The 16,259-nt window shown below is 45.9% G+C and overlaps 1 protein-coding gene across 1 annotated transcript in view; it reads left to right on the forward strand.

The window, feature by feature from the left end:
• Positions 1-16,259, forward strand: part of LOC119436941 (transmembrane protein 268-like) — a 67,806-nt gene that overhangs the window by 22,328 nt on the left and 29,219 nt on the right. Inside the window, exon 5 of the mRNA XM_037703984.2 lies at positions 11,111-11,344. Coding sequence (XP_037559912.1) covers positions 11,111-11,344 — 234 coding nt within the window. The remainder of the gene's footprint in view (positions 1-11,110; positions 11,345-16,259) is intronic.

Genomic DNA, 16,259 nt, shown 5'->3' on the forward strand with positions numbered 1-16,259 from the left:
CAGCTTTAAAAACAACAAGCAGGTTGTGAAAAAAAAAAAAAAGATATTTGTTGGATTTGCATGATTCAAAGTATTGCTTCATGCACTCTTGAGTAATTGTTGCCTGCTGGTGCTGTAAAACTCTGCGTGCTGTGACAAAAGCTGACATTTTAGCTAGCTTGTTCAAAAAAAAAAAATGTTTAGTGCCATCATGTTGTTGAAAAAATATACCAGAGTATTCAGAGCATTATTATTTGCATCATGCATGAACACTGCTGGGTCTTGTGACTATTTGGTGGTGTCCTCATCATAATTAGCCTACGGAAGCACCTCAAGGACCTTCTCAATTATTGTTTCTGTGGTGTCAGCCCTGCAGGTTTCGATGTCATTTTCAATGCAGGTGTAGCTATCTATGTTAACAGAAACACCATTTGCTTCTTTTGTATAGCTAGCAGAGCTTATTTCTGTTTGTCTTAATAGGAGTGTACTGTATTTAAGAATTTTTGCCAAGGCGGCACATTCTCAAATTTCTGCGAATTGTTTGTAAATAGTATAAGAATCGGCGGAAAAAAGCTAGCAGACAGGTTTAATTCCCATTTTGTTGTCTCTGGTGGTTGTACTTGTACAAGCAGTGTGACTAGTGACATTGAATGTTACACGGGACTTGATGTTGCATCACCACTACACTTAAGACCTTGTACCTCTGCAGAAGTGAAGGAAGTGACCTTATTTCTCATTTCTAACAAGTCCTATGGGAATGTACCATGAGATGCACAGATGCTACCCTGAACTTGCAGCATGTGAACTAATGTTGAGAACTTGTTGATAAAGTTCAAGGAAATTGAAGAGCTCTCCATATACACTGATTCTCAAAGAACACCACACTGTTGAGTACTGGTTGATAAAGTGCAAGAGAATTGAAGAGCCCTCCATTTACAGTAGACTTCCGTTAATTCGACTCTGGTTAATTCGATTTTTTCGGTTAATTCGATCCTGCCCGAAGGTCCCAGCTGGCGCCCATACATTTCTATGGGTCCAAACTTCCGTTATTTCGACCTCAAAATTGGCCTTCACCAGATATTCAAACTTGATTGGTCAACTTCGCTGCAATGCAGCCGTGTTATGCGGTGAAGCATACCAAGAATGAAAAGGGGGCAGTGTTGCCAGGTCGTACGAGGCGGTGTAGCCCAAAGCTACAGAAATTGTAGCCCAAATATAGCCAAACCCCAAAAAATTGCAAAAAATGTCGTAACCAAATATAGCCATTTTTATTTTCAGAATTATTTGTGTATACATTTTCATATTCGACTACGGAAATTCTTTTTTGCACAACCCGTCGTAACAAAATGTCCGTGTCGCCGTCACGGTCGACCCTTGACATCAACAACGACATAATGCTTGCACACAGAACCGATAGTACTAAGTTGTTATTTTTACTTATTTGCAGTAATATTAACTACGAACTCTACTTTTTAGCTGCCGTGAACGCAAAATAATGTTCAGCATCATCGACCTCACGTGACCTCTGCCTATGACGTAGAAAAAGTTCATCGGTCTGCGACGGGAACGCGCCCACAGATTTTTTTTTTTTTATGAGCCAGAATCAGTCTTTCGCGCTATGATATCTGGCGTTATTAGTCTGATCGTCCTATCTTGTTTTCTCTTTTTTTGTAGTTAGCTTGGCCCGGGTTAGCTGGGACACACTCTATATAGTGTCCATTTACATCAGCCTGGTTGCCATCTTAGGTCTCTAGCACGCCAAGAACATGCGTTAAAATAAAGTGACAGACAACAGATGCCACTCACTGTCTGAATCGGTGTAAGCTAAACTTTCAAAGACTACTGCGCAAAACGGCACGCCAGTGTAAGAAGCGCGCGGGCATTTTTGGCGACAAGCACGTCCCGAACGTAACTTGCTCGAAATCGTGACAGCCGCGACGGCGCACAAATAGCAAAGGTAAACGACAAATTGAGAACAGTGGTAATCCTGCGAAAACCGGTTACTGTGAAAAAGCAAACCATGTTCATGTGCTAATAACAATTGCTGGGGTTATAAGTGCCAAAACCACAATCTGATTAGGAGGCATGGTGCAGTGGGGGACTCCGGAGTAATTCTGACCACCTGGAGTTCTTTAACTTGCACCTAAATCTAAGTACACGGGTGTTCCTGTATTTTGCCTCGATCGAAATGCGGCCACCGCGGCCGGGAATCAAACCCGCATCCTCGAGCCAACAGCGGGACACCTCACCTAGGTGCTAAGCTAACACTGTGGTTGATGCTCATGTGACGTGGTGCACTGATGTCATCGTGGCAAACATGTTTCGATATTAGCTCAATGAGTATCTGCATATGTGACGTTACGGGCAAACCATCTACAGTAAAAGCTCGATGATACGAATCTCACGGGGTCACGAAAAATATTCGTATTAGCCGAAATTCGTATCATCGAAACACAATTAAAACTACTGTCGAATCTCGATAATTCGAACTCGAAGGGGCCCGAAAATTTGTTCGAATTAAAAGGACGTATTTTTGAAGTATTCGTGCACCATAGCACGATGCACGAACGGTGCCAGTCGTGAAATATCGCGGCGCGCAAGCGCATAGCAAGCGCGGGCCACGAACTGCCCACGCCGGCTAACGGTCGCTTCCCGATAACGACAGAAAAAGAAGCTTCAGGGAGCGAGCGGGCGGCGCGGCACACGGGTGCGCGCGGAGACCATCGAAGGTGAGGGAGGAGAGCGGCAGGGAAGCGGATTTCGCCGCGTCAACTCCGCCGCTTCGGTGGCTCCCCTCGCCCTCCCTCTCAACTCCCTCGTAGCTCTCTCACCTTCGACTCCGTGCGCACATCTCCGTGGCACAACTCCGTGCGCGCCCGCTGCCGTGCTGGCGCCAGCTTATTTTAGCCGCCCCCTGAAGTTTCGTTTTCTGCCGTTATTGAGAAGCGAGCGGGCGTGGGCAGTTTCGTTGGCCCGACTGCGCCTCCGCCGCTGCTTCCCTCTGCGCTGCTGCTGCAGCGTGCAAGGTCAACATGTGACTAGAAAATAGAGGAGAAGGGTTCACTGCCATTTTATCCGCGTGGCTGAGACGTCGGCACTAGTGTGTGCTAGAATACGGTTGTCTAGAACACTTTAGTCGGCACGTACACGCTTGTTCCGGCGCGATGCGGAAACGGCGACCTTTCAATTTGAGAGAGAAGGAAATTTCCGCCGCGGGTTCTTTTTTTTCTCCCGTTACTTCGCGCGCGGCATTGAGGGGTCTCTCCTGAGCTTTTGCTCTATGGCGGTGTCGGAGCAATGCCGGTCAGAGGCGCCGCCGCGTGATTTGGCGCGCTGCTAAGAGCATTGTCGGTGCGCGGTATGTTCGAAATAAGCGTGTTCGAATTCGCTTGCTTCGCGTTGACGTTGAACGAAAGCACGTTTTTCATGATAGTCTCGCTGTGCAACAATTGTGCTCAGTTGCGCTGTGCAACAATTGCGACGCCTAGCTCTTTAGCCAACTCCGTCCGCTTTCTCTTGAAATCCTCATCGACCTTTCGAAGAATGTCTAATTTCTCTTTAAAGGAGAGTGATTTCCGCTTGCGAGACATAGCTCGCTGCGACTAGGCAAAATGGCGCAAACACGAAGAACGCGGCCCGAAGCGCAGCAGCCACTCCATCTGATGGCTCACAGAAAAGGAGGAAAAGTACAAGAGCACCAAAAGCGCCACCGCTTCAAACTCTTCGCGCCCAGTCGCGGAGTCCGCGCTGTCCGGCGCCGCACCTCCGCACCAAAAGAGAAGGAGAGAAAGCGCGTGACTGCGCGCTGTTCTCTTTCGCGGCCGTCGGTGGGGCGGCGTTTATTCGTATCAACCGACGCAGGCTGAAAATTGATTCGTAGCAACCGTTCTCTAGCACGTTGCAAAGTAATGGGGCTCGGCCGGGACCACAGAAAAATTCGTATCATCCGGAAATTCGTATTAGCCGTGATCGTATCATCGAGCTTTTACTGTATAAGTAAAAGCACCACGACCCACCTTTGAGCTGGGGTCTTGCTCCCATTCTTTTTTATACTTTCTATAGCATACTTGGCCCACTTCCCCGTGGTTCGATTCTCCTCTCCGAAGAGCATCCAATCTAAAGTCCAACCTATCGAAATAAATCTCGAATGTAAGCATGGGAACAAAAATTAATCTCGCAGGGAAAGGAAAATGGCAGTAAAGTTTAGCATGAGAAACGTGGAGCCGGTCGAAAGCTCTGCCCGGCGTGATACTTCACCGAGAAGCCATGGCCATGAACACACTGGAGCGTGTCTTCTACCCGTGCTTCCCTTCTTTCATGTCGGCGCCACGATCGCCCGACCCTATTTTATTGCTCTCACTTTCTGAGCATAGCCATGTAAGTACAGTGTACTGTGAAAAGCTCTGTACTCCCAGGCTCATCCCGATTCCCGGGGATTGGGTGTCTGACGATGAAGCGGGTTGTAAGTTTAAGTGCATCAAATATCAAAGCCACTGGCTCAGAGAACGGCGCAAAAAGAGTACGCACACACGAACAGTCGCGCGGCCGGATCAGCCAGCTAAAACATAGCCTTTGAAATTTGTTTCCACTCCATCAGAGTCGCCTCTGGAGCGTGGATTAGAGCGCCACGTATAGGCACCGGGCGCGGGATGAATTTGGACCGGTGGCGCCTTCATGCCGCGGCGCCGCGACTGTAATGGCATGTGGCAGCCGGGCCGCGCGCAGCAGACGCTGCCGTGAAACCAAGTCTAATCAAAGTTGTTGCGTTTTTGGGTGCACCAACAGTTACTGAAACATGACTGAAGCTGGTCAGGCCATTCAATTTAATCGTTGTTAACATCGCGGCATCGCATTTTTCAGGCATAAAGTCTGTATATGTACGGTCTGTAGGCAACAGCGCATTCAGTGCTCAGCAATTGAAACGCGATACTCGAATCACAGGGTCGCCAGCGCTTTTTGCACTGTCTGTAAGCGCTGGGGACACCAAACTGATGCATTGTGGTGTAAAGTGAAAGCGAGAACCTTCGTAACGCATTATGACTGCATTTGGTCCCACAGCGCTCACCTGTGATACGAAAACAAAAAACAAAAAACGGCAGGCAGCCGCGCGCTGCCAGTGCTTCAATCGCTGGGCACTGTACATTTCCGACGCTGATTTGCTATGGTCTAGTTGTTCTAACGTTAATAAAAGAGCCGTTCATACGCAAGAGATTTGTGACCCACTTGCCTGCAGTGTCTTCGCCTCCGCAGTGAAACGGCTCCGGAGCTTGGGCACCGAAGGCAAACACTCAGATTTGTAGTCATTTTGCCGTCTTATCAGTGTATCAGTCTTCCTTTAATGTACCCTTTCCTTCCTAGCAATTCCCAACTCTGGTTGCATCTGGCACACGACTGTGCATCGACGGCGAACGCCAACGCAGTGGCGTGTTCACACTCGCCGCCACCGACGGCTCCCGTCGTGCTAAGCTATATAAAATGGGCAGTAACTGAAGATTGGGCTAGTTTATAAGCAATTAAGAATGGGGAAGCATTGCAAAGATAAAAGAACTACAACGGACAGAGAACGGGAACTTACTGACACATGTGCGATCGGCGAAGCAGCTCAAGAAACAGAATAAGGAAGACGTATGTCTCCCTTTTTTTCTGTACATAATTTTTGTGTTATTCGCATATTTTCAGGATTAAATCAGGATTAAATGTTAAAGCGCAATGCAAAATAACATCTGGAATATAACTGCTGGAGTTCCACGTCTTAGCTTGCCGTACGTGGTGAGCTCCGTTCGCGTGGGGCATTTGCATCGCAATTTGCGCTCGTTTTCTGCTTTATATACTACCTGATGCCACGAATGTGATCTGCCTCGTACAAGTGACGACCTTTCTCAAAAGCAGACACACTAAAATGCGTTTTCGTGTGCGTTTCCCTTAAAACCCGCAGTGCCAAATCACTGGAAGCACCGAGTGCCTTCGTCCCGTCGTCTGCTTCACATGCCAGTGCTCTGACAGCTGCCGTTCGCGGCGCTGTTCGCCAGCATATCGCCGGCACGCCGCTGGCGCCTTACGACGGCCGCCCGGTGCCTATAGCCCAAACAAAGCCAAGTCGCAGATTTTTAGTAGCCCAAATATAGCCACATAGCCAACTCGTCCAAGTCGATGGCAAAAAAATTTTTCTGTAGCCCAATTTGGCTATATATAGCCAAACCTGGCAACACTGAAAGGGGGCCACTGTCATGTGTGGGGTCTCACATGTGCTCTTGGAACAAAGGAACGACAACACAGTAGTGCAAACAATCAAAAGGGCATTTATTGCACCTTTTATACACTAATACACACTAGCCGAATTACTACCAATAGAACATTCACATGGGCGCGCAACAAATCAAGGAAGTCCGACTCACCGCGACCCGATAGCGAGTGAATACGTTCGCCCCATGTTATGACACCATCGCCTAGTCATTCACGTGTACAGTCACGCGAACGGTGGCGCGCTCGAACAATCTGGTGTCCTGCTCTTAGCCTCGCGCGATGGTCGCGCGAAGCGGGCCGGTGCACGTGCGAAGCGTTCGTACGTGTTGGTCGCCGATCCCAAGCCAAAGAGGAAGCGTCCTCGACCTTTCTCTCCCAAGTCACCCCGCCGTTCGGTGGAGTTAGCATCGCGACACTCGCGCCATCTCGCAACCACCACGACCACCGCCAGCACTTAGCCACGCGGCGAAGCCGGACCACAGGAGACGTGTGAGAGTCGCGCATCCCCACACACGGGCTAGTGTACAAGTGTGCACATGCCGTCTCCGGTCACAGTATGAGCACCTGGACGGCTAATAAGCATACTGGCAGCCTTTCAGAGCTGTTTCTGATGTTGCTGGGGCAATTTCAGCCCTCGTTTTGCCCGCCACGCGTGTCTCGTATATGAGACCGTTAACGGGGCCTAGTACGCGTTGCTTAATTATACGCGCGTGCACATGCCATGCACTGACAAGTGGAAAAAAATCATGTGTTTTGAGAAAGCTAGCGAAAAAAAATGCGGTAAAACGACAAAACTCCTATTGTTGAGGGGACGTTTAAATCCAACAAAAGAGTGGAGGTCTATCTAAAACTCTGAAGGCCTGCCAGTAAACTAATGCCTCGTGTTGCTCATACTGTGACCGGAGACGGCGCATGTTCATGTGTAAATTAAGGAACACGTGCCATGTCCCCCGTGACAGTGGCACCTTTCCTCGCATGGTAAGCTTCACCGCATAACAGAGCTGTATTGTGGCAAAGCGAACGTTAAAGGCAATACTGCTAAGTGAGTCGGCCGCGTGCTTCGCCATTTTTTCTGCCTTTTGTTTAACTCGACCTGCTGAATAATTCGACCGATTTCGTCAGTCCCGTTAGGATAGAATTAATGGAAGTCGACTGCGCACTGATTCTCACATTGCTGATAAAGGTCAATAATGGCACATGCCGACACATATGAGCCATCTAGTGTGGCACGTACACGCTTGGGGGGTAGGTAGAAGAAGAGAACGTTGTTCTTTTGGTCTGGTTCCGATAAAGACGTGGACTTCTGGCTGTCTCTGTTGTCTCGCCCGCGACATCACTGGTGGAGGTGCTGGGTAAATGCACCTTCGCTCCCAAGTTTCCGCCGTCACTCCTAGCACCTTACTGACAGCCACAGCTCCCACAGCAAGAAGCAGCCGCCGCCTGCAAGGACTACCACCCGAATTCGTTCCCTTGTCATCGAGACAGGAAATAACAATGTCAACAACTACTACAAACCAGGCGAGCCAAACCCACAATGCCCAGTATTCTCTCCCGCATGTTTTTCATGCGCCACAGACACCCAGACCGTTCCACGGGGACACTTTTGAAGACGTTGAAGACTGGCTGGACCACTTCGATCGCTTTGCCAGCATCAACGAGTGGGATGATGTTCGCAAGCTGCGGAGAGTTTACTTCGCGCTAGAAGACTCTGCGAAGACGTGGCATGAGAACCATGAGGGTTCCTTTGCGACATGGCAAGAGTTTAGCCGACAGCTCCGCGATGCGTACCGCAACGCCGAAAGAAAGGAGAGAGCTGGACAAGCCATCTCTTCTAGGAACCAGCGGCCCAATGAGAGAGTCTCGATGTTTGTCGAGGACATGCTTCGATTTTTCAGACGCGCAGACCCTGCAATGCCCGAGGAAAAGAAGGTGCGACATTTAATGCGTGGAGTCAAGGAACAGCTTTTCGCCAGACTCGTACGCAATCCACCAACAACTGTGGCCGAGTTCGTGAGTGAGGCAACCACGATGGAGCGTACTCTCCAGCAGCGGTCGTCACAGTACGAACGCCACGACATCACGGCTACTGCGTGCTCTCTTGGGTCCGACAGCGAGAAGCAGGCCCTCGCAGACTTCATACGAAGCGTTGTGCGTGACGAACTGCGGCAACTCCAAGCAGTGGCACCAGTGGGACCCCAACCACCTATGACAGCACTTGCAGACGTCATCCGGAGTGAAATCAGACAGGCGGTGCAACCACTCGCACCACCGAGACCCGAGGTCCCTGTGCTAACATATGCGGCGGCATTGAGGGCTCCTGCACCACCATCTACAGATCCCGTCATGCGTACAGTGGACCAGGCCACACATCTGTTCCCGGACACCTCTTCGCATCCGCTACCCGGCTCAAGGTACCCGAGCGTACCTACGTATCGACCCCCTGATCCTGTGTGCTCCCGCCCAATAATCCTTGGAATGGACTTTCTTTGTGAATACGGCGCAATCATTGACTTACGTGAGTTGCTGGTGTCGTTCGAGGACCCTTTTCCTTCTGAAACTGACATCACCCAATTACCGAAGACTGCGCTGCGTGTGTCCGATGAATCCGTGACTCTGCCTCCTCGCAGCAGCCTCTTTGTCGGTGTGGAATGTGAACAAGACGTTCCCCACGTTGTAATTGCGGAGGCCAATTTGTCTCTCCTCCTTGCATGACAAATATGCGTTGCCAGAGGAGTTATTCAGCCTCGAAACAGACAGGCTCACCTGCTGGTCACGAACTTTAGTGAGGAATATCGTCATCTCACAAGACTCACCACGATTGCATACTTTGCAGAAATTGCCGACGTCAACGGTCCGCCAGTATTAGCTGCTCTTTCACCGTGTGACCATTCTGCCATGGCGTTTGCGAGCACTCTCGATGTGAACCCGAGCCTACCATCAGAACAACGAGAAAGGCTTCTCGATGTACTCGGTTCTTTTCGAGATTGTTTCGCTACAACGACGAAGGTTAACCAGACGCCGCTTGCCCAGCATCGTATCATTACCGAACCTACCGAAAGGGCCGTTCGACAACATGCCTACCGGGTATCGCAAAAGGAACAAGACGCCATACGTCACCAAGTTTAGCAGATGCTTAAAGATGACGTCATCCAGCCATCGACCAGTCCCTGGGCTTCGCCAGTTGTGTTAGTAAAAAAGAAAGATGGTACCTTGCGCTTTTGCGTGGATTATCGAAAATTAAATAAGATCACGAAGAAAGACGTTTATCCCCTGCCCCGAATAGATGACTCCTTGGATCGTATACGCAACGCTCGCTACTTTTCTTCCATGGATTTACGCAGTGGCTACTGGCAAATCGCAGTCGACGCGCATGATCGTGAAAAGACCGCTTTTATTACTCCTGATGGACTCTATGAGTTCAAGGTGCTTCCTTTTGAATTATGCTCAGCGCCAGCTACTTTTCAAAGAATGATGGACACGGTTCTCTCTGGGCTGAAATGGCAATCGTGTCTCGTTTACCTCGACGACGTGGTGGTCTTTTCGGACACGTTTGCACAGCACGTACAGCGCCTTCAGACAGTTCTTCAGGCAATTCAAACAACTGGACTTTCTCTAAAACCCGAGAAATGTCATTTTTGGTACGAAGTTTCTAGGTCACGTTGTAAGACATGCCGGCATCCGCCCAGACCCCGAGAAAACGAGCGCCGTCGCCGCATTTCCCGTGCCAACAAATAAGCGCGATCTCCGCCGATTTCTGGGGCTCTGTGCGTACTACCGACGCTTTGTCAAAAATTTTTCTAAGATCGCTGAACCGCTCAACCAACTTACGAAGGAAGGCATCCCGTTTGTTTGGGGTCAGGATCAGCGCCTCGCATTTGATACCCTCCGCAACCTTCTCCAGGCCCCACCTGTACTTGGTCACTTTGACGAGAACGCTGACACGGAGTTGCACACAGACGCCAGCAACGTCGGCCTTGGAGCTGTATTGGTTCAGTGGCAAAATGACGTAGAGCGTGTGATTGCCTATGCGAGCCGAACGTTATCCGCTGCTGAGAAAAACTACTCTGCCACAGAAAAAGAATGCTTAGCCGTTGTCTGGGCCATAACAAAGTTTCGGCCATACTTGTACGGTCGCCCATTCAGAGTAGTCAGTTATGTAGTTATGTGTGTTACCGTCTTGCTTTGAAGTGCATGTTGGGCAAGCTTACTGAAGTGCTTACCCAAACAGGTTTTGCTGTGTATCCTGAGGAGAGAGCAATGTTTCAACCATTTAAGGTGCTGTGTACACAATTGTGTATGCCAAGATATTGCATCAACAGCAAAAGCATTGATAAAAATAATTATACTTAAAATGTGCCGTATACATCTTGAAACTGTTCTGATTGGAATTGTACTGCAAGTTTGAATTATGGGTCCAAAATGCTTTAGTCAAACGATTGGGAAGGTAGACGGTTGTGTGTTTTTGCTCGGTGTGAGTATGTCGTTGCATGTAGTAGGTTCACTTCCTTCATTGTTTTTAACCAGACATAATTTTCTAGTTCCTGGATAGGTACCCTTTTAGCCTGCTAGACACGAAATAGCTGATGTTCTCATATCTAATGTTCCTGTAGTGAGTTTTCACATGGAGCCCACATTCTGTAAACTTGACAAAACTCACTAAAAGGTTGAAAATTCTTGACCTATTCTGCACCTGTACGCTTGTTGTGATTCTGAAGATGCAAAAAATGTGGTGAAAGTAAGTTGTCAATCAACAGAATTAATTGGCACCTAAAAGGGTTAAAACTAATAAGAGTTGCATTTATCTTTAGCAAGGGTTATACTGGCTTTGTGCAAGCTGTGGTTGCTGTGTTTGTCACCTGTGTCAGGTTTCTTGTGGCATTGTGCGCAGCTGACTGTGGAGGAGTATGTGGCAGCCATGCAAGTTCTTGTGCACGATGTGCGCTTCACCCTCTACAACGTGTGCTACAAGAGGCTCTTGCTGGTCTGGGTGCTTCTGGGTTTCTTCATTCTTCTCTGCCTGCTCTTCTCTGGTGTTCGAGGCCTCGCCCTCTTTGGCGGTGGTGTTGTCTGGCTCGTGGTCAACGCCCTGGGCATCTTCGTCTGTATGTGGCTTAAATTTAAGGCAAGCACACTTTGTTTTCATTTCAATATATATATATATATATATATATATATATATATAAAATTAAGCAATCTGCACTACGATATATAGTGCCTCGAAGCTGTCAATTTTCCTCAATATTTGCTGTTGTTAACTTAAAAAAAAGAAGGCCTGCATGTAAAAGGAAATATGAATTCTGTAGGTTAGTGAACATATAGGGAAAAGAGGAATACCATTTTTGTGCAAAAGTAGTTCAGTCCTACACTTGATAGACCTGAACATTAGTTTTAAACACTAAATAAGATGTTACACTGGTATGAATCTTGACTGAAAAGAGCCATGCATCTCTTGTTATGAGTCACGGGTTTGATTCCCAGCTGCTGTGGTTGCTTTCAATGTGGGTTGAATGCTTTTTTAAAAACACTCATTTACCATACTTGGGCGCATATTGAAGAATCTCAGGGGATCGAAATTAACCCTGAGGGCCACCCACTACGGTGTCACTCATAACCCATGTATTGCTTTGGGGTATTACTGTTGGGGGTAATTAGAGCTAAAAACAATGTACGCACAAGAATAGTGGATAAAATACCTGTGCTTGTTTGCATTTGTTATGTGTGTGTCTTTTTTTAGCGCAAGTTCCCCTCAACAGTAATGCATGACCAACTAGCCCAATAGTTAGTCCTTCTCTTTTTGGATGTCCAACTTAACACTTTCCTGCCCGCAGGGAATGCAGCAGTTTTTGGGTAGTCTAGTAAATACTTTTTTTTTTCTATCACAGAGCATTCTTGATACTAAACTGTATAGTACCAAATTGAAGAGGAAGAAATTTTCTTTCTGATGGCACTAGTCTCAAACAACATGTCTATATAATAAACTTTAAAAAAATATATCTGAACAAAAATTTTGTAGAAAAAAGAAAAAGTTCTACAAAAACGTCATTGTTGCTTCCCAGAGAAACGCCTTTCAAAAATTTTCGTAACGTGCATTTTTAATGCAGAGAATTTGTGCAATATTCCTGCAAATATCATCTTTCTATGTAAAAAATTTCTTGAGATATAAAAGAAAGCGTTAACCCTAGTGACCAGCCCTAGTGCAATGCTGGGGTTAACTCCCGGCTGTCTTTTTATTTATTTATTTATTTATTTATTTATTTATTTATTTATTTATTTATTTATTTATTTATTGATACTGTCAGCCCATATGACGGGCTATTACAGGAGTGGATTTAACATACATAAACAGAGAAGTGCATTTGTGCACTTGACCAATGCACAAAAAAGAAAAAAGATGAAGCAGCACTGCTGATATGAAACACATTAACAATATAATTACAGAGCACATTTGGCTTATTATATCACAATATTAGTACAGAACATCAAGGTGCATCAGGGTACATAAGGCAATGTAATGCTTCCAAGAATGCATTAACTGATTTTATTTGAACAATTGAATCGGGCAAAGAGTTCCATTGCTGAATTGCCCTGGGAAAAAAAACTATATTTGAAGCAGTCATTGTGCACTGTGGGAGGAGGTATATACATACTGTGTCTGTGCCGTGATGTTTCCTGTGTCTTCATTTGGAAGTGCTTGTCGGATCTTATTTTGACATGGTTATGAATGACTAGGAACAGGAATTTAAGCCTTTCAAACTCGGTACGTTTTTGTAGAGGTGGAAGCTCTGCAAGTTTACATAATTCAGTTGGAGAGTGGAAACGCCGGTATTTATTAAATATAAACCTAGAAGTAAGGCGCTGGACCTTCTGTAGTTTTAGACAGATACTTTGGGTGTAGGGGTCCCATACTATTTTTGCCTACTCAATTATGGGTATTAGCAAGGTTTTGTAAGCTAAAATTTTAATTTCAGGGGAGGCACAATGCAGGTTACGTCTCAGACCCCACATTACTTTGTTAGCTTTTGCACAAAGCTCATTTACGTGAAGATTCCAACGCAAGTCGGGTGTAAATATAAGACCTAGGTATTTATATTGTTTAACTCGAGCAAGTTCATGACTGTTGATACTGTATGAAAAATTTTGAATATTCTTTTTTCTAGAGACCGACATAAAAACCGATTTAGTTGGGTTAAGCTGCATTTGCCACCGATCGCACCAGTTCTTAATTTTCTGTAAGTTAAGATTAAGGTCGGCCTGATCGCCTGGTGACTCAATTCTATTGTACAAAATGCAGTCGTCGGCAAACATTCTCATTTGGGTAGTGATGTCATTTGGCAGATCATGAAACTCGTCTCTCTGCACAGCAACCGGCAAATGATCCAGACCAATGAATGTTAACACCATCCAGATAAGAACTGTGACCTTCAGTATATGCAGGACAACTTTATATCAGTGCACAGCAGCTTTTAAGCTGTTCGGCGAATAAAGCAAAACTCCAATCTAAAATATGCCAAACCGAAGTTGTCTTCCATGTCCGTGCTATTTCCAAAGTCCAAAAACTTGCATGCAGATGCATTGGAGTCGGAGAAAGGCAACATTTCTGTACAGAAGCTGCGTGCAACAACGACGCCATCTTGGAAATGATGAGCGCTCATCGCTCTGACTACACCCTTCCTCTGAAGGCGGTTTAAAAATCTGTGCCTGGCGGAAAAAAAAAACCGATGACCGAGACTGACTAAATAGTTCATAAATAACCCAATAAATGGCGCTAGCTGTCTGAGTGCACTCGGAAAGCGACAAAGTATGAATTTGCAACTATCGATGGCGGGCTCTCTGTGGGAATAGGCCAGGACAGGAAAGTGTTAAACCCCATAACTTTATTTTATTTTATTGCTGTGGGAATGAAAAGGCCAGCATGAATTCACCTGAGCATAAAAGACTTGTGGTGGTTTTCTATTACTGCTATGTATTTAGGAGTAATTTCGTGATTACTTATAGCTAGGGTTCAGCATTTTCTGTTTAAGCAGAAAAAAAAGGTAAATTTAAGTAAGCAGAATATTTTTTTTTTTCAAAGTTCGGTTTTAACCAAGAAAGGTTAGTGAAATCAAATTTACCCGAGAGCTCTGACAAACGTTTGGCACGCAGCAGCAAGCCTACATGTGCTCCAGTGCAAGGAGCCTGGTAATGTCAAGAACACATGTCAGCCTGCTGCTAAGGCAATCTTTATTTCTTTTCTTATTTGCATCCATTTGGCGTGCCGTTGCTATGAAAATGACAAGCGGGAAAAGGTTTGGGGGTATAAAGAGAGAGAGCCCTGGGCCAGGTCTTTGTAGACTCTGCACTGCATACTAGGGGTGTGCGAATGTTTGAAACTTTCAAATAATGAATCGAATATTGACCTATTGAATTTGGTCCTCAAATAGAACAGTCTCTGTTCAAAAATCTGAATATTTATTGAATAGATTTCGAATATTTATGTTGTTAACTTTACACTTTTAAACATAAAGTTGAGGCGAAAATGTGATTACTTTCATCCCGTACACAGTGGACATAAAAGTGGACAGCACGCTGCATCACTCAGATAGGCAAATTTTTCCAGCAAAACACGATCACGCGCGATAAAATGTTGTTTATACACCCCGTTCGACAGTAGATGTTCTTTGGTATAACGTTTGTAGATGCAGTACTGGTGACCTCTTATTGGATTAAAATTGGAATAAATATGAATGTTTCATTGCAACAATAGTGGCACCATCTCCGTGACCATTTGAACTACAGAAAAATCAATTTCATTCGCTCTGTCATTGCCGCAAATGGCACACATTTCTTTATTTGGTTGTGAAGCTATAAGCAGATTTATTGGACAACAAGGCAGCCTTTCTCAACTTTATATGATAATCCTCAGGGCTCCAAAGAAAATTATTATGCAGGAAATAGTGCAATGAAAGCAACTAAATGCTACGTTTTAGGATGTAATAACAATTTTGCCATTGGAAGTCACGTTCTGAATTCACAGTAATAACTTGTCTGATTAATCATTTCTAATTAGCCAGATAATTAGCATACAACAGTTATTTCTGTTGCAGAAGAGGACTGTTCACTGAACACTGTAGGTCTCATAATCATAAATTGTGCCCGTTATTTTTTATCGGCTTAGCTAAAGTTAGCTGGGACAGCTAACCAGGGATAGCCAGCACAATGGCCAGTGTGGGGTAGCAATTTTAGTCCTATGGGGAAGTTACTCTTGCTGAAATTTGCTTATGAATAAACAGACATTAATAAGCTGACATTAAGAGAAAAAGATGGATCTGGGCAGGCCATGTAATGTGTAGGATAGATAACCGGTGGACCATAAGAGTTACAGAATGGATACCAAGAGTAGGGAATCGCAGTCGAGGACAGCAGAAAACTAGGTGGGGTGATGAAGTTAGGAAATTTGCGGGCGCATGGTTGGAATCAGCTAGCGCAAAACAGGGGTAATTGGAGTTTGCAGGGACAGTCCTTCGGTCCTGCAGTGGACATAAATATAGGCTGATGATGATGATGATGAAACAGAACTACTTTGATCGCACAACTTTCTGTGGGTCGGCCAAAGATACATTGCAGTCGTAGCTACTGGTGGATGGAATTTTAGGAGTGGAACTTGTATGCACTGTGCACCAGTATGAATGGAGACAATTATTCTATGTTCTAACAGTGGTTATTGCAGTAGTATCAGTCAGGACCTCACTCACTGCCATTTGCTATACAGTTAGTGTTGAAGAATCCTGCTCATATGACTTATTTTACTTTGGCACGACAACAAGGAAAATTACCACCTTTAAATGCAAATCTTGTTTTCTTTTCCTTAATTGGCACACCGTGCACATGAAAGGCATAAGTGCGAAACTGGAGCCATTGGAGGCCCTTTTTCCTTCTTCTTCTACTGTCTCATTACAAGTATTGAGAGACATTGGAAAAGTGATGCTGTGGTTGTGTAGATTCCCAGAATGCAATAAGACCTTGGCTTTTGCGTGATGCTGCCTGCGTCATGCCTTGTG

This window comes from Dermacentor silvarum, chromosome 1 (genome assembly GCF_013339745.2).
Source record: "Dermacentor silvarum isolate Dsil-2018 chromosome 1, BIME_Dsil_1.4, whole genome shotgun sequence".
NCBI lineage: Eukaryota > Metazoa > Arthropoda > Arachnida > Ixodida > Ixodidae > Dermacentor > Dermacentor silvarum.